A 19,887-nucleotide genomic window follows, 5' to 3' on the forward strand; every position below is an offset into this window, starting at 1 on the left:
AAAAATTTAATTGAATTGAGAGTGAGATGGAATCCTGATGAGCCAGCAGCTGGATAGGTTTGCTACTAACCTGTGACTGTTCTTGGCCTTTCAGTGTATCCCCTCTATCCTTTTTACTCCCCAGCTTGGGATTGCTCAGGCTTTTTAATTTCTTGGCCCCTAGTCCTTTGGCTTTGGCTCCTGACGCCTTCTCCTGGCTGGTCTCCTGCTTCCTGGGTTTGGCCAAGGGGAGGGGTTTGTCGGGCTCTCCTTTAATATGCCTCTCATAAGGGAGGAGGAGCCTGAGGAAGAATGTGGGCAAAGCAGATATGATCAAGTTATGTCCTGTCAACTTTGCAAGGCTTGGTTACTGATATATTGTGGATCATTGCACATAAACAAAAAGCTTTTTTTCCTGCTAAACAGGAAAAAGGTGGAAGCTTTTTTTTTTTCTTTTAAAAAGCAAAACACCTTGGTTGTTTAGCGTAAAATACAATACACCACATTGTTTGGCAACTGAGCTGCAGCTTCGCCCCTGGCATGCAGTGTATCAAATAGCTTGCTTTAAAACCTCCTTGTTTTAATACCTGGCAAGCATTAACGATCCTATTGTAATTAAACTAGGTTAGGGGAAATCCAGGCTCAAATGGGTGCCAGAACATGTGTGTGTGTGAGAGAGACAGAGAGAATGTGAATAACCAGTTATCTCCTGCTGAGACAGATCACATTTGGTATTACTTTAACCATAACAGAAAATAATATGTGTGTGTCTGTGTGTGTGTGAGGGGATTCTAAAGTTAATGTAATTTGGAATGAAAAAAAGGAAAATATCTTGGAGAAATGACATCAAATTCTTTAACCTCACCGCACATAATCTCTAATTTAATATACTAATGTTATTAATGATAGAAGCCCTTAAATTGGTTATAATAATGAAATATTTCAGCTGGTATAAGCATGCTTTAGCTGTTACATGTTATGAAATCCTGAATAGCTGCGTATGCTTCAACTTCATTAAGTCCATACTAAGTAACAAGGAAAAATCTGTAGAATAAACATTAGACTATTTTTGACTTCTGGTAATCCTCCTCTGAATACGTCGCAAGTCACTTTTCCATATCTGATGTCATAACTAATGGGAACATTAGGATCTGGATAACATAACAACACCCATGTGTAAAATAATAGCATGAAGAAACCAGTGAGGGAAACTTTTAGGCTTTTATTGCTAGGAAAAGAAAATGGAAATTGGCACTAGACCAGAAATAAGAAACGCTGTGGAACAGGAAACCAAGACAACTGAAAAACTACGACACTAAGAACTTCAATAAGTTCTTCTGAAAATCTTTCCAGCTCCTCTGTCAGTTTCTTTAAAACAATAAAAATCCATGAAAGCCAGACAGAAACATGACTTTCTAAGTCATGAGAAGAAAAAAAAAAGGTCTTCTCGTGTAACGACAAGAGACGGTTGCACTATTCCTTTTAAGGGACATGGCGGTAAAACAAACAATGAATCAAGAGCTGTTTCGCCTCCTCTTCAAAAGGAAGAAAAAAAAAGCCTCAGAGAGTTCAAGAGGCTCTGTGGGATTTTTTGTTATTTTTCCTCTGAACAAAAGTGCTGGCAGGGAAAGCGGTGAAACTACATTTCATACAGCTGGTCTGGCACCAGGCCCCAGGCCAAGAAAGGAAATGTACTATTAAATGTGACTTATTGGAGAGATGGAGAGCAAAGAGGTTGTGAAAGAGAAGAGAGGAGGGAAAGGGCCAAAAGGAAAAAGAAACAGAAGGATAGAAAGAGCGGCATAATGACATGTTAATGAACAGGAAAAATGATTTTGAATAAAGGAATGAAAAATCCTAGAAAACATAACTTTAAAGTAGAAGCTGTGGATTTTCCCCTGTTAAACAGGGAAGTGCTTCTCAGTCTTTCTATAATTAGGCCTTATTGCACAAAAAAGGAAGGTGAAGTAAATCTTCCACTGTTATAAACAAAAGGTCTTGAAAATTGTTATCGACATACCGACATGTAAAAATATCTAGAGGCTATTAGAGATCAAGGGCTAGAAAAGTGACATGTTTGCTGCATATACAAGGGTCTACTGTTGACTATCAGCAGGATCTGTGGGAAAGAGATGGCTGCCTGGGCCTGGGTCAACTTTATGGAATGTCAATAAGGGCTAGGGGGATGGTGGTGTTGCTGGTTAATGTAAGAGCTGAACCAGGGAAATTACTGGAGCTGAAAATAGTTACACATGGAAAGCTTAAGATGTTATGTTGGTCCGGGAAACCAAAAAAAAAAAAAAAAAATCAGCCTCAGGAAGTTCTATTCATTGTTAGAAAGCCTTGTTTTGTAACACTTACGGTAACTACTGACCAAAAATTTCAGTCTATCAAAATATGATTGTACATTTTATACACCTATTACTGTATCTTTGACTGCCAGGAAACAAGTATTAAAACTGCAGGAGTCCATTTTTAATTCTGTAAAAAACAAACAAACAAGGCAAAGCAAGTATAAATTAAAAATAAAATCCTAATAGACCCCTGTGTGTGAAAGCAATTTCAAACACTGCACCTATAACTTAATCATGATTGTGTAGTATGATATAATAAGCACTTATAATACAATACTGCTATAAGTAGCAATTTCCTTCAAAGCAGGGGAGGGGCTAAGCTTGGCAGCCACTGAAATAGTTGAGAGAAAGCCAGATGTAGTTATTAATTTGAGCCACTTGGGGGCGTATTCTGCACTGGAAGACTCCAGCAAGGAATTTCATCAAGGCAGGAGAGGCAACATTTTTATGAGGTCAATAAATACTTAACTTCCTCTCATGCCAATTTATCACCTGGCTTTTGTTTAAGCGGCCGTTTTCCATGTTCCTTAACAAGGAATCCAAATACGCAGTGAAGATGAAATATTTATATTAATAGACAGAAACTATCTCATGTATTTAATCAGAAAAAAACATTTCTTCATATATACGATGGATTATATGTGACTGATTTTGGAATCTGGGATCAACAACACTGTGATTCAACAGAACAAAACTGTCAACTAAACAGGTCTGTGCCTTTGAAATAATGGCTTACACACAAAGCACTTCTACTGAAAACAACAACAACAAAAAAAGACAACTTGGCAAAAACAAGGTGACTTTACCAGCAATGTGCTGCTGTTGTCCGAGTCTTGTGTTACAGGAACAAGCAGTGTGCTCAAATCCAAGAAATGCCTAAGTCACCAAATAAGTGGAAAAAGCCCACAGGCTGTTCCATTTCAACAATTTCCCTCTCATCCGTCTTGAAATTAATTTTTGCTGGTGTTGTGTTAAGATCACAAGAGCTGCTTCATGCGTTAAAAGAAAAAAAAAAGGCTGGTGGACAAGCCCCTGGGGCTGTAGAAAGATTTGGAGGAAAGAAAAATAACGTACTTTTACAAGGCTGTGAGGAAAAGAGAATAAAATAGAAAAGGATAAAATCAAATCTTTATCATATGTAAGTGGAATGATTAAGCACCATCACAGCGATGAGAAAACAATAACTGCTGTAGAGAAAGAGCCAAGATGCCGGCAGAGGGATAAACAGACATTGTAGCTGGTCCCTTTGCTTTGGATTTATGCCTCAAAGCCTCTCTTTTGTCTCGAAGCCAAACCACTTGAGGTGACCCTCATTCATGCAGTTAAAACAGGAGGGCAGCGCAGGAATGTATGAAAAACTTAAGTCCTTTGTCAAGTCTGAAAATACCAGATTTAAAATGACCTCTACTGTTCCCCCGGGGTTTGCTCTCATTAGCTGCTGCTGCTGCAGCTTGCAGTAAATGTTCACCATACAAGGTGTGAGCCAAGAGTGCTACATGTAAGTGTTTAAAATAAATGTGTACTATTCTGCATAAAGGACCACTCAAGTCTTTCAGTCACTAAAGTATTAATACGCCGTAATATCCACAATATGTTCCCTCTTGCTGCCCTGAAGTGGACTGAAATCTCAGCAAGAATATCATTAATTTAATTTGCAACACTGAAGCACTTATTAATTTCAGTAGACTTGAATAGATTCTCATACAGTCGATTGCCTGTCACACATCAGTGCCATAATTTGTGATTTCTCACTGCCACTGGGGGAAAAAAACCCTCAGACCTTTTGATTAAATTTGACACATAAAGAAATGATCCGATATTGTGATTTGTTAGATGGCTGTAAAAAAGAAAGAAGAAGAGATTTTTATCACTGAATGCTCAATAAAGCATTTGTCTTGGGGAAACCATCTCGCTCTCAGATGTTAAAATAGCTGCCTGCTATTTTAGTGTAAAGAACATGCAGCTCTTTGGCTGCCTTCCCACTCTAGCTCAAGTCCACATTCTGTGGAAGTGTCATGGATATACAAAGACTTTGGCCATCCTTCTGATACAGACAACATGTTGAGACATTATTATAGTCTTAAGGAATGCTGAGAGTAAATACTATGTTATCATATTGCAACTGTCCTATCTCTCTCCTGTTTTTTTACTTTCTTTCTTTTTTTTAAAACTAAAATAGTCAACCATTTTTACTTCTTTATTAAATTCTATCAACGTCTCATCCTGCTCCTTTCAGGTTTACAAGGTGATACTCTTTCCACACCACTTCTTACTGCAATCTAATGATACCCTCTGCTGCAGGACAACAGACCAACTTAAATCTGTGTTTCAGTGTAAAAATATAATGCGCTACATCTGATGTATTGCAACACAGCAAGGACAATGCGGAGCGAGACGCTGACGAGTTCAGAATAAAATTTACAAAACAATCCTGTCTCTTTCTCTCTTGCCCAAATTTGAAACCCGTGGTATTATACGGTAATTCTCAGAGCAAGGACTGACTCAAGGTTTCCTAATAATGTATTTTTATATCTGGAAAGCAGCTTTAGTGAATGCAAAAGAACATCGATACCAGGAGGAATGAATAAAGGCTGAATCAATAAAACATCTAGTCGACTAAAATTGGAACAGTCGTGCATCTGTCTTAAAAGAAACACATATCTGCATGATCTGAGCCAGAGAATATTTCACAGGCTCCGTGTACAGTACATCTGGCAAACATCCATTACTTTATAGACAAAATGATTTAATCCAAAAACCCCTCATCTGCGTTTTCTGCTATTACCCAAAACCTCAGAGTTTTTAAATAGCAAATTATTCTAAATTGCTTCGCTGTTGCCATGGATACCCCCCACCTCCCCCTCCAAACCACCCACCCCCCTCCCCCCCACACCAATACCAACCCCGTGGTGCAATTACATTAGAGTGCCAAGGCATGGTGAGGTATTAAAAATCCGTAACAGGCAGAAATGAACAGAGATGGTGGAATGTGATGTTTCTGTTACAAGAGATCACGTAGGAAACCTGGAAGATTAAATATGTAGGAGCTGTTAAAAGGCGCTGACCTGTATAATGAAAGAAACAGCATGAAGTGCAAGGCAGGGAGTGGAAGAGAGAGAGACGGGGAGAGGGAGAGTGAAAGAGAGAGAGAGGAGGGAGAAAATGGCACAGCACAGAAGCAAAAGGCAGTCTATTTCAAGGTTATTGATGCCATCTTTTTCATGACCTCATTTTTAATTCAGAGCGCTGGGCCCTGACAGCTAATCTCGGGAAACGGTTTAAATAAATATCATTAAAGCTTCCCCGTAGCTGCAGCGGCAGACCTTGGCTTGGACATTTCTACATTGATTTTTCCTTGCGCACTAATGAAGGGCGCTCTGTGCCTAAACAACAGTAACTTTGAAAATGACAATTAGCTGAGGTTATCTCCTGTTCAATTCCAGCTATGTAACTCTATTTCTACCAGTGATTACCGCCCGCTCCTGGACAGCATAAATATAGTGATTATGCCCCTGGCTCCATCTTTCACAATAACATCTCCTAGGAAACCATTTCATATGATTTTACCATTAGGGCTGTAAAGGGATAATGTGTATAATTTAAAACGAGCACTGAATGCTTGTGGATATTCACAGTCTTTAACCCAAATAACACCAAGACAGCCAAGAATATCCACTTAATTGAAAGCAATTATGTCCTGAAATATTGTTTCCTTTTTTCCTACTAGCTGGAGACTTTTTATTTCCTGCTCTACTCTACTTTGGCCCACTGAGACAAATCAAAGTGATCCTTCTGAGAGATGAGGAAAACATAGGTGTTGTTCCAGTTTGTTCACTGTACATTCTTCCCTGTGAAATATATTTCTGTAGCACGTTGACTAATGATTAAAGGTGGAAACAAAGACGCCTCTGGGGAACAAACACATACTTCAGCGAGCCCACAAACAGCCTCATTCATCATGCAGAGAGAATGGCCGTGTTTGCTGAGTTAATACAATGAAGCTAATTGCCCTCCAAGCAGCCCAAACACCAAGGCTCAGCTAAAATTATTCCCCTGAATGGAAACTTGCTCAGCTTCAGCTGATATCTCTCTCTCTCTCTCTCCCTCTCTCTCTCTCTCTCACACACACACACACACACACATGCACACACACGCGCACACACACAGTCACCCCCAACCCCTCCTTCTTACACCTTCTCTCTGTCAGACTGATATTCACTGCAGTGTGTGGATATTATTGCTTTGTATTGATTCAGCATTATTTTCTCTCAGCTGCTTCTCGGTGGCTGGAGAGGGAAAGGCCAGCGCAGCAGCAGTCACACCTCAGCGCTTCCCACAAATTCGTCCTACACCCCTATTTTATGCCTTACAGACAAATGAACAATATAGCGTTTTACTTCAAAGTAATTGCTGCACTCCACAAAATAAGGATGAAACACGTCTTGGATTCTGAGTTTTGCAACAACAACAAAAAAAAGCAAAGACTTCTTTTTTCCCCAGTATCATATTTGAAGCCATGAATTGATAGTCACGTCTATTATTAGTAGAAATAAGAGCATCCAGTTTGCAGCAGGTTCTTATTTGAAGTTCGGAGAAACAACTGGGAATGCAGCATAAACACTGGAGGCACTTGCAGCTGAACATTTAGAGGCGCATTGTCAGCTTGTCAACAAATTCAACACCTAAAATAATATACTCTCACAAATATGGTGTTGCAAATTTCCTGGAAAAACTGCCCTGGCCGCCACTGCCTGTGCTCGTGAATTCGCTTACAGCATGCAATCTTGACACAATATGAAGGTGCCTGGCTCCCTCATATGGCACTGCTGGCATATTGCTGTATTACGGATAGGTGTGTGTGTGTGTGCCTGAACTGTGCTGATGCATAAACCTGCAGCAGCCGGAGGGATGTGGAGAGGGTCACAGGCCCGGAGGAATGACCTGCTTCATGAGCGACTGGTTATCTCTTGCTGGGAAGATCGTATTTGGCATTTGTTTAACCTTGGGAAAGTGGCCGTGTGTGTATGTTTGCATGTGTGTGTGTGTGTTTGTGTGTGTTTGTGAGTGTGTGCTAGCAGCCCTGCATTAATAACCACACAGCTCCCTTAGGATCATATCCATATGCTTGCTTAGGTTTTGTAATACCATCTGAGTGATTATAATGTGGAGGTTGAAAATGCTGCAGTATCAGGCTGAACGATTAAATGAATATATTAAACTGGTGTTTTCATTTTATCCCGCAGCTTTCTGTGCTTGTAATGCATATATAGTGGAAAATGGAGAGACTGCATGCGTATTCATATAGGTCAGCTAATAATTAAAAACTTTGCTGTTATTTTGAACTCCTTAATCCTCTTTGGTTTGTTTGTAGAGCGGAATTGGAACAGATTACAGCACAATTGGTTTCACTGTGCCACACAACTGATCAATTGAGGCAAGGAAAATAACCGAATCTCATGTCATTATGAATTGATTTAGGTCCATAGGATAAGGAAGACATTTCTAAATACAATTACAGCTACATGCTAAAACAGTCGGCATCCCACTGTTGCTCTTCATGTGTACATTGACTTTCCGTAAATAAGATCAATATGTGTCCTGCTGTGTTCCGATGTTACAAATAAAGCATTGTGAAAGTACATTTGATGCAGCTGTGAAGGAGTTTACCCACTTCAGGCGATGCAGACTGTTCACATGTGCATGCATAACAATGTGTCATATATAACTGCCCGACATAATAACTCACCTCTCGTAGTGTCTCCGTGTACATGTGGCGGCACTTGTGCTGCTGGGGTTGCCGCCCAATTCATCATATACATGTTTCCACTGTCTGCGGACTGTGATCTGGAGCAATGGGTGAGAATACAGAGTGATCAGACAAAAAGACAAAAGAAATAGAGACAAAAAAAGAGATAAAAATAAGACCAAGAGAAAGAAAAACACCAAAAAATAATAAAAGACATAAGTGGTTGACATCATTTCAAGGTCTTGGGGAGCTGATGAGTCATCATGTTCCAGTTATTGAATCCTCAACACTCAATTCTCTAACATAATAAGCTCTGTTAACATCATGCAGTCAGTTGTTCCTGCTACAACTCCTTATTCCACAACAGATGGGAATAACGGATGAGCTACAACACAAAACACAAAAGAATGACGGCTGCCACAGAGCCAACAAAGCCACAACATGAAACGTGAGATAATCAGCTGCAGATATGAGCGTTTTAAAAGGATATGAGCCCCAATTATATGAGCTGTATCCTGTTTAGTTTAGTTGTCTGTTTGGACGACACAGCTAGCATATTTAGAAACAGGCATAAGCAATCGACTTGAAGACTTAATATCAAACATTGACTTCACTTTGAAAATACGTCGCACATGAATAGTGAGTGAATAAAAGGCAGGTAAGGCTGCCAAGTTAAATGCCTCATACACCCTCATTTCTGACTCACTCTGGCTGTGTGTGAACTCGCATATAGTACTTGCTCACACGTGGGTATGTATGTGCATTTCACTTCATCTCCAAATGGGAAAAAATGAGTGATTTAACCAATTTCCTTTTGACCAGTTTAGAACAGAGGAACATGTGTTTTCCACTCCAAGGGGGTTTTGAAACAACAGCATCATTTCTGCTAAAAGTGGCTCTGAGCGAAACTTTCTTCTTGGGAAAACAGTGACTGAGCTCAAGGGGTAAAAGGAGGGCAGAGAAATAAAAGGCAGGGAGGAAAGAAGGAAGACAGGTTGGAGGACAGCATTAGTGGAAGAGACAATTTAGAAGAAAAAAAAGAGCAAGTGTGGATTTTTGGAGGAGAAACAGAAAGAGGGTGGGGAGGGAACTTCATGGAAAAGCAGGACTATATTGCCACATGTGTGAATACTTACCAACTCATATCCTCCGAGTTTCTGAGCAGCTTGAAACATAGTCCAAAGGTTGACTGTGGGAGAAGACAAACAAGGGAGTTAGGAACTCTGGGAAAGGACCTGAGCTGAAACACATAACGTCATGTGCAGTCATTACACAAGAGAGAAGGCGATGAATATCAAACTTTTATTTAAAAGCTGCCATAACAAAACAAGTGTTATGACTAAAAGGTATGTTTACACGCTGAAGTCATTTGTTTAGATTAAAAGTAGTTCTGGGCGCTATAATTGTATTTATTACATAAATGGATTGTTAGCACTGACAAATCAACATGTTTAAAAGCTGATGACATTTTATTTTAGGTAAAGTCTAAAAGCCTACAGAAAGCATCAGTACGGCCAAATACATGTTTAGCGTTAAACCATATAATGCACATATAAATGAGCGAATGCACGGATTAAACTATAAACTAATGAGACACACTGAAGAGAGTAGTAATTACATATTCTTTGCCTGGAAAAGTGAAAACAGCTTTTCATCATAATTTCACACAAAACAATTCTGCACTTCAGCTAAAAGGATGCAAATGAATACTGAGCACTTATACAATCATGACTATGTGATAGAATACAGCATATGCTTTATCCTGACAAAGAGATGTGTTAACCCTCAGCTGCCGCCTGCAGGTATGAATGAAACACCATTAAAAGCATCAAACACTTGGCAATATGCTCAAACTTCTGTTTGAACTAATGCAAATTCATTTGCATTGATTTTCCCATGCAAATACCCCATGACAGCCCATATCAAAATACAAGTCTTGTGTAACATTTTCCTAAAAATAGCCGTGTAAGCTTTCAGAAAGGCTTCAAATGGCTGTCTGTCTTTGAAAGAAAATATTTCACCACAAACAAAGAACCACGAGTTCATTGGGAGACTTTTGTGCCAATGACATTTGTATTTGCTTTCTGTAACATCATTGTTTAACATTTTTATATGAAGGCCTATAAATAAGAAAAGGAGGCCTCGCCTGGGGAGAAATCCATCAAAATTCAATCTGTGCGTACACAAAGCCTTGCATTTGTCAAAATGACATTTTCCTATCTCCGCATTTGACAGCATTGATTTTTTCCTTCCCTCCTCTCTGTGACCGTTGTCAATGCACGGGTGGAATAACAAAGGGAGCTGGGTAGGTTTTTCTGTTTGAACTGAGCACGCTGGCGTATTGTGCTTTCTGACTGTAGAAACAGAAAGACGGTCTATTTAACTAGCTTGTTGTGCATCGACTGTAATTATTACAATAGCACACGGGACTGGGAGGGAACAGGACACATAAAGGAAATGAGAGAACATGCCTTTTCTTAGATGTCTTGTCATTAGCAATTTCTTTTCTTAATTCCCCTCTATTTGGCAGGGGCAATTATCACTGAGATAAGGATGACAAAACAGGAACACAATGCAGCCTCAATGACACACCGATGGCATGGCAATTAGACAACAAGGCTGGAAGAAGGAGACAAATTGGAACTGATGTTCACAATCACATGCTGATGCCCGAGCACTGAAGCACACACAAAAAAATTTCACACAGAGGCACACACTCACACTTAACAGTTAATCTTGGAGATCAAGGGCATTCACAACATACAGTGTAACTACTTCTACTCTTGTTTTATTCCTCCTACATCCACTATCACAATCTCAAAATTATCTTTCTACAATCTCTACTGCAGCCATGCAACTTAAATGGCAGCAACTGTACAGCAAAGTCAACAAAAAAAAACCCCAAAACAAAAATAGAAGGACGACAACTCACTGGAATAAACTGCAGCCACACTTGGTAGCTGTTTTCTGCAATTCAAATGCTAGTGCTCTCGTAGCTTTTAAAATGACTGAGCAATGCAAATTAGGAATAAAAAGAGCGCATACTACAGCTGGAACATTAAGTTTAGGGACAGCAATAATCAGTGGGTAGTTTCACAAACAATCATTTTAAAAATTCAAAAATTGTATTATTTGGGTACTCTGGCTTCCTCCCACAGGCCAAAAATATGCATATTAGGTTAACTGGTGATTCTAAATTGGCTGCATCAGCCCTGTGATAGACTGGTTCTCTGTCCAGGGTGTACACTGATGTTCACCCTATGACAGCTGGGATAGGTGTTTAAGAAAATGGACCGATGGATGAAATTATCTGGCTCCAACTCTTGAAATGTGAAGACTTTCTTTTTCTTTTCATTTTACTAAATACATCAGCAGGGAGAAAAGAACCTCCAGTTCATTGGATGTCACCTTGCACGCTGGGATTCTGTGACTTTTTCATAGTTTCACAAATGAATCACTGATTAGCTGTAAGTAGAACACTAAACAACATGTTGATCTCTAGATTAAACAGAGAAATTGTTCCTTTCCACCTTCCAGCAAAGATAAGAATATCTTGAGCCTCTAAAATGTAAAGACATCTTGTGCTTATCTTGACAGAAAACTGAATATGAGGCCGGCTGGTCTCAGATGAGCACCTGAGCTCTAAGATGTTTAATTCATACAAACCTTGAAGTGAAACATGAATTCCGCATGAGAGTGAGGCAGGAAAACAAGTGGGTGCTGAGCTAAACCAGCAATATTAGCATTTCTCTGTTTAAAATAGATTATGAGTCATTCGAGGTAAAAGCAGACCGACTGAATTTCAGTGGTTAGCGGTCTTATCTCGCAGCCAGACTGTAAAGCTTCACTATTATGGTGTTAAAGGTAAGACTCCAAGGCTAGAAGATGAGGTGGAATACGCAGAAATAGTCTTCGTTCAGGCTCAGATAGGGTTTTTTTGGAGGTGAGTCAAATGGATATTTTAGTGATCCAGCCAACAAAGCATGGGTAAGTCTGGTAAATCAATCAACCATCTGTTGCTTTGTTAAACTCTGGAGAACTTCATAAAAGATTATTACTCAAATGCAACTGAAATAACATAATTTGGATTTCCATTTCAGGAAAGTGAGCTCTGATCTTTTAATGCATTTGTAGCAAGTTTAAAGAGAAGACTATGAAAACGGCGTCTGATTACATCTAAGGGTTTGTTGTATTAATTATGTGTTTTCCTTTTTTCCTCCTCTTTACATGTGCTGATGTGCGCTCGCTGCCAAGGACGAAGTTTAAACAGCATGATTTCACCATTTAATGAGGGCCTTGCTTATGATGTGTCTGGTTTTGAGATTCAAAGCATGTACTGTATGTAAAACAGTTGGCGCGTGGACCTCGACTTTATTCTGAGCTCAAACTGAGAAATGCCAGCTAAAAGTAAAGCGAGTTGGGTATGCAATTCTCCCTCCGACTCTCTACGTATTCCTCGCTCCCTCTTTATATCTCCCGCAACCACAATGACCTATTTAAGCAACAACATGTCGGCAGTCAAGATGACAGGACTGTCAAAATACCGCAGTGAGGTTAGCACAGTCGAGTCGACCACAGCTTACCTTCGTGTAATAGTTTAGAGTAATGAGTTTTACTACGCTATAAACTGTCACTGTTACATTCAATAGGCATGTCTCCCCTCTCCCTGTCTCTCGTTAATTTGCTGGAGTTGTCGTGCTACATTCTGATCTGAATGGCTAAATTCTCCTTGGTTCCTCTGACATGAATGCAAATGTTATGTCCCTCCTTGAATAAAGACTGAGCATGAACTAAATCTGAAAACCACAGTTTGTGAAGAGAGCCCGCATTCTCATGCATCTTGCCTCGACATCAAACACATAAAGCAAACACACTTTTTCACTTTCCAGAGACCACAGTGTGCCCTTTTTGATGCTTAGGTGCGCGTTTTTTCTTCTTCTTCTCTGTCCTGTTCACACCAAATGCAAGCTAAGCATCCGACCTATATTAGAAATCTTTCATCTTGGGCCGACGTGTTTCCCATACATGTGATGTTCTTTTAACACTGGTAGAGGACGTTCTTGGCCTTCACAGGAAACCCCTTTGACAAGTGAGAGAAGATATTCTCTCTTTATATAAAAGCCAGGCAAAATGTGCTCTGACAGGAAGTCTCCTGAGTCTTTTACTAACTGCTAGATGGGATTTTTCTCAACATAGAATATTAATCCTTTAGTTTATTATTACTACACACTGAGTTAGTTTTTTAGCATTTTGGCTGCAGTTTAAATTCTGGGGCCTTAAACATAACGCCCATCACATATGGGAGCACATGAAACTCTCACACTCTAGATGAATAGGAGAAAGTCCACCATTGACTAAAAACCAGCTACTTGTTTCTCCTTTGATCACAACAGGGGCTCTGCATATATAACATGTGGTTAGAGATGCCGATTAGAGTCCACGCAAGGTTTTCCCCTGCCCGTTACACCGACATGTGTGACTTACATAGTGCACTTTCACTCTGATACATATACTTGTGTTTCTTTTCTCCAAGCACACAATATTTTAGGGTTCAAATAATAATGTGCTTTCTTTTTTCTGTGCAGGGAAATTCTGAGGAGGTTTGGGGGCTTTTTTTTTTATTGCTTGTTCCTACAGGTGTCTTTTACTCCAAATTTGTTTTAATCTCCTCTCAGCCTCAGTCGATGTTACGACCTAAATTTTCAAAATAACTCCTGTAAAAATGTATCCACACAAATTTTTTACTATCGATTCGAGTGCTCCATTGCTTCAACAACGGCAGTGAGGGAATAAGAGAAAAAGTTGCCCTACTCACTCTGTTTGAAGCCGAGGAAGGGGATCCTCTCTATGGGCGTGTCTCTTTCTTTCATGTACTTGTAGAGGTCTACTAAGAAAGCCTGCTCCTCCGCTCGGCTCTCCTCTGATGTATCCTCCTCTTTATTGTCCTCTTTCTCGCTTCTCTCCTCTCTCTCCTTTTCCTTTCCTCTGTCCTTCTCCTCGGATAAAGATTTCTTACTGAGGCCAATGGCCTTTTGTTTGGCCGGTGCGGTTATTTTTCCGTTGGGTACCGTTTTACAGTTGGGTTTGACCTGCAAAGAGAGAGCATACAGACTCAGCGGATGTATTTAGCGGAAAATTAAACCCTTAACAGAGTGTTATTCAAATGATGTCAGACAGTTTGTATGACTTTTGTTAGGTTTTAAGCACAAGTAAATATTCCTGATGGCCACAGAGGAAAACTCCCATTGATTATCAATGAAGCAGCTCTTCTGGTCATAACAGATTAGGCACAGATAGGTTTGACTCCAGCTTTGAGAAAGAATTGCTTATATTGATTTAACTGTCCAAGGTCATAGGAATGACTGTGGAAGAGCTTTTACCAAAGATATTTCCCTCACAGGAATATTACGACTAATGTCAGACAATAAACGAGGACAGAGGTACAAAATCTAAATATCAATAGAAAGTGATACCACTAAAAAGATGTTTTAAATAAAGAAAACATGACAAGACCTAGTAATGGGGCTTGATGATTATTTCTTGTTTCCAGTTTCCTCCATCGACTAACATGATTTCAGAATGAGTTGAGTGCTTCTCATTGGTGGAAACTGTTCTTAGATTAAAATATGAAATAACCCGTTAATAACCCAATTTAAGATTACACTGTACCTGGTAAGAGGCTATTATGAGGAAAGTGACACAGACAAAAAAGTACCTCTCAACAAAAGATCCTATCATAATATCATAATCTATCAGTGATAAGTTAATCAGGTGAAATCACATTAGATTTAGGAAGAAGTCAATTATAGAAGTATAATCAGCAAATGCTGTCATAATAAAAATAATAATTTTTAAACAGTCTTCATTCCCCAGTCGTCCTTGCTTCATTTGTGTTGATTTGTGACATCCCTTTTTGTAGCACGTGGCCTTCGCAATCGTGTTGCTTTTTACACGTCCCGAATAAACTACACTGTTGTTGTGTTGGTCATTGTGTAGGAAAGTAAAGTTTATTCTGTAACTTAAGATTCAAGGACAACGTGGAAAGCAGCTGGTTAGCAACAAAAGCTGTGATCTTAACATAAAGCTAGTGGACTTTAAAGTTACTATTTGTTGTATAATATCCTTATAATATGTCTTTTACAAATATTTATGTAAGTGTAACCTTGTAGACTAGCTTACATGGCTATATGTTCTAAGGAAATGTAATATATGGTGTATGTATACCGTACAGGCAATGCGTGTAATAGACCTGCTGACTGGAGGATACCATGTCAGTGTCAATTTTTTGATTTGCCTTGGCATGAAAAAGGTGTTTTTTCTCCAATAAAGTGCAGAAATGTGAAGTGGCAGAGCAGTTCCTCTCAGAGCACCGAGTCCGCTCAGAGTCATGTGAAGGACGCTCTGCAGGCAACAGCAAACAGCTTCCCCACAATTTTAACTAAAACTGATAAATTACTGTCTTACTAAGCCTAACCATAACAGTGTGCAAGACTGCTTCCTCCAGGCCAATTTGAAGAATCCAGGGATCAAACCCTGAACCCCGTAATTATAGGACAACATAACTCAGAATCTGAGCCAAAGCTGCCAAAGCAGTTCTAGTCTGTGTTTTTTGTTTTTTTTTAATCTATAGGGTTATCTCTGGAGCATTCACGCATGCATGTACAGTGACACTGATGAGGCATCCTCTAGTGGACGCTTGTTACCGTGATATCGCAGCTGTTTTTATGGCAACACTTCTCCATTTTATTTTAAGAAATATTTGCTTTTAGCCCATGTCCCAGTTTTAACATGTAAATACTCCCTGAGGGAATGTAACTCATCTTACCTTGGTTGTAATTTTGCCCTCTGGACTAGAGGGTTCCTGTGCTGTCACTGCTGTCGAACCCTGGTTTGACCCTGATGACCCCTGACCCTGAGCCTGACTCTGGGAGTCTCTCCTCTGAGAGAAGGACAGCTTCTTCTTCCGAGGTCGCCCCTTCAGGTTGGGAGCTGACGGAAAGGGAACAATGACAATTAGATTTATCCATTTAGATGGAAATTTGCTTTTTAAAATCACTGAATACTTTCAGCTCTTTGTTGCCAACATCTAATTCTTTCATAATAATATACTTTGTTTTACAGGAAGAATAAAAAAAAAAAAAAAGACTTAAAAAGAAAACGCCTTTTAAACCCAAATATGTATTTCTTGCCTGGGAACTTAGAGGGAGGGTATGACAGGAACATTTACAATCAGGGGAAAGGAATTTCACAGGCCTGCTAGCCTGTAGCTAATTATTTTTAAACTGGATTAGTGCAACATTGTGCTGAATGGGGTTGCAGCCTGCCAAATTGCTCCAATGTGCTAGTAAACACGATCCTCAAGTTCACTCCCAGCCTAAAAGAGAAACTCCATTTTAAATTCAGACAGATGTATTTTTAAGATTACAGATGAGGGCGTCATAACAGTCAGGCAGTTAGAATAATAATGAAAATGACAGATGCTGGTTAACCGAGAAACCCACAAAAGGGAAGAAATTTGAAACAGTCAGTTTGTGCTAAGAGAAATATTTCACACAGATGCTAGACAAACATAGCTTGTATTTTTTTCTAACCGCAACATATATAACATAAAAATGCTTTGTCTTGCCCCCCCCCCGATTCTAAGCAACATAAATAATTACACTGTACTACAGCACATCAGATGAACTGATAATCATGACTCTATTTTTGGTTTCCCTCTGGTTAGTCTTCTCATGTCTTAAAGCTCAACGCTGTTAATTAAAAACACATGAACCTGCATGATAGGAGCTCTTTGTTTGAAAGGCTGGCAGATATAATTGCTCAGTTCACATTACACACACAATAAAGTATCTAAGCCCTCCAAGTCCTTTGTACACCCACGTTTATGTCAACCCGCAATTGTAATGTAACTTTTTGGCAGAGTGACTTGCCTCCTCGCAGCAACACAAACAGAGATAAGCTCAAAGGAGAGGGAAAGAAAAACTTCAAATAATCTAAGTTCAGTCATGTATTTCTCAGCGTCGACATTCTTTCTTTCCATCTGCAATGACAATTAAATCACATCCAAGGTTGTTCTCTGCCAAAAGGACTCTGTGATTATTTTTGTCGGATCAAATTCCCATCAAGAGAATGTTACAATAACACCAGAGCTGAATAAAACTAAGAGGCAGTCATTAAAAGGGTAAAATGATCACGACTCAGCAACCCATCACTTCATGTTGTTATTTTCACAACCGCTACGCTGCGGAGAAACAGCACAGGGAAAATTCCAAGGACATTTGTTGTGCATTTGTCATCTCTTTGGCACTAAAAAAACAAGTTTTCAACGCTGTAATCTTTACTTAGAAAGCGCTGGGTGTGTTCCTCCCTCCACTGTTTATCCACTTTGGTGCTTATCTGGCTCCTTTTATTCGGCCAATTACTCATTAATACTGAAAAATAACACATCTTATTGTATTTACTTATGTTTAATTTTGAAGGGACATAGACATAAGCCATAAAATATCACAGTATGTTTCGTCTCAGCCAAATTGTGATGCTTAGGCTTTATGTAAGTAACACAAGCCATAAATATAAAGTAAAAAAGAAAATGAAAGCTTGAGATGACTAAGAAAACATATCTCATAGAGAACAAATACAAGAGGAGTTATTATGACTGCTTGCAGGTTTGAATCCAGATTTATCCTCCAACATGTGACATTAGATTTAAACAAACATCGCAGGTCCGAGTAAGGTCACACACTCAGTGTGGTTCTGTTTTTAGTCCAATCACTAACCTCGCTGACACCATACACTGAGTTACATAACCTGCCTGTCTGTTTACATTTTTCATCAAGTCAAATACTGCTGCGTAAGAAAAAGCTGCAATTACTGCAAAACGCTGCTGCATAACACTCTGCAGCAGGGCAGCGAGTGAATCTGAATTCAGTGACTTATTGACAGAGGCCCAAACAGAACACATTTAAACCAGCCAGGCAGATGCTGCAGATAGGGGTTAAATGGTGCATTCATGTACTTTTGTAAATATACAGAAACAAGCACACAAGGTCAAGTAAAGGCAATTTTTCTGTGCTGCAGAAGAAGCACTGATCTGCTCTCCTCGTGGCAGAGTTGCGTAAGGGAGGAGTCATCAGCTTTAGAATAACACAAAGAAAAAAAAACGTGGACTGACTCTGTGCAGATCGATTTTGTCGAATGGAAACACAGACATTTATAGTCTGTAGAAAAACAAAGCCAACATCACAAGACGATGATTTTACAGCACCCTGGGAGACGTGGTATTTTTAACACTCTGTGGGCATTAAGTGTTTTTGTCAATGTACTAGAAAAGAACGAGATCATTTAAGCACACTTGATACTTCCCCTCTGCAAGCCAAATATGGACCTTATAATCATACACCAAAAATGGATGCTGACCAAGCTTCCCCTTAAGTTAATAATTTCTTACTTTGTGGCTTTCTGCTTATTTGGGAGACATGCACTGAAGTGACCAGAGGACTCTTTCCTAGTCCCCCATAAAGCCCTAAGGCATACTGCTAACACATGCAGACACACACATACACCATCACCAGACACTGGTGTTATAGTAAAACAAAAAAATAGTGACTAAATTCATATATATGGATAAGGGTTATTCCTATCATGAGCCACGAAAGTCACAATGACTTCAGCACAGAGAAGCACAGGATGAACACTTGATCTCAGGATGCAGCTGAATGCTTTTAACAGCTTTAAAACATTGCTTTGTCTAATAATTTCTACCCCCTCAGATTCAATTAGACACAGCCCTGGCACCTCTGTTTCATTGCTATTCAGCTGATGTCAATGATAATGAAAAACTCATTAGAGACAGCTCAGGAAGGGTTCTGACGGTTCTATGCATCAACAGAGGCGAGCCACAGGGAACCACAACAAAATGGACTGATTGATTGAGAGGCTGCTGTGAGTAGAGAGACATATCAAGCCAACTGGAGAATTCAAGTGATGGATGTCTCAGTTGATAAAGCTCACAAAGCTGACTGAAAAAGTGCAATATCTGCATGCTCACTTAATGAACAGGAGGGTGGCTTCACAGATCCTCTTTAAAGTAGTTGGACAAATGATCACGCTGATGGGCTGCATGGGCCAAATAATTGTGCTGTGCCTGTTTTTGTATTTGTTTGGCAAACTGAAATTAAAGGCTTAGAGGATAGAAAAACACTTTGATGTGCTTTACAGGATTAGTGGCCAACTCATCCTTTCATTTGGCACTTTGGAGTAACACTTATGACAGAAATAATCACTCACAACTACAGATGTGTGCAGCGGTTTCCTAATTTTAGCCACACCAGCAATATCGGTTAAAAGAATGGCAATTTTGGTCAGCTGAAAGATCAGTTCACCACTTTGGCACAGATGAAACAAGACAAAACAGCTAAACAGAGGAAATTTTTAAAGATGTTGTTAAAGGTTCACATGGATAACAACAATTTTGACTGAAAGTCCTCGACAACTGCAAAAAGTTGCTATTATCATGGTAAAAAATACAATACAGTTTGATTAGGCTAGAAAAGTACACAAAGGTGGCAGAAAGCATCTAATCCCATAAATAAAGGTTATTCTTTAATGAGAATCTTGATTGTATTACCATAAATGTGCAGTCATACAGAAAGAGTGGGAGTTACTCATGCCTTTGTTTTCTAACACTAGTACATTTCCATGTTATTGTATTGTTTAGCCTGTGACATTATTCCATTGTTAGGTGGTTGCTAGGCAAGATGACGACATAATAGATCCTGCATTATGAAAGTTTTTGTGGGAATAATTGAG

At 39.4% G+C, this 19,887-nt stretch overlaps 1 protein-coding gene across 1 annotated transcript in view; it reads right to left on the minus strand.

The window, feature by feature from the left end:
• arid5b (AT-rich interaction domain 5B) overlaps positions 1 to 19,887 on the minus strand; it is a 75,375-nt gene that overhangs the window by 5,117 nt on the left and 50,371 nt on the right. The window contains exons 5-9 of the mRNA XM_005930538.3: positions 15,905 to 16,068; positions 13,895 to 14,168; positions 9,216 to 9,268; positions 8,080 to 8,177; positions 71 to 281 (exon numbers count right to left, since the gene is read on the minus strand). Coding sequence (XP_005930600.1) covers positions 71 to 281; positions 8,080 to 8,177; positions 9,216 to 9,268; positions 13,895 to 14,168; positions 15,905 to 16,068 — 800 coding nt within the window. The remainder of the gene's footprint in view (positions 1 to 70; positions 282 to 8,079; positions 8,178 to 9,215; positions 9,269 to 13,894; positions 14,169 to 15,904; positions 16,069 to 19,887) is intronic.

This window comes from Haplochromis burtoni, unplaced genomic scaffold (assembly GCF_018398535.1).
Source record: "Haplochromis burtoni strain Fernald_Lab_line unplaced genomic scaffold, NCSU_Asbu1 Contig_46, whole genome shotgun sequence".
NCBI lineage: Eukaryota > Metazoa > Chordata > Actinopteri > Cichliformes > Cichlidae > Haplochromis > Haplochromis burtoni.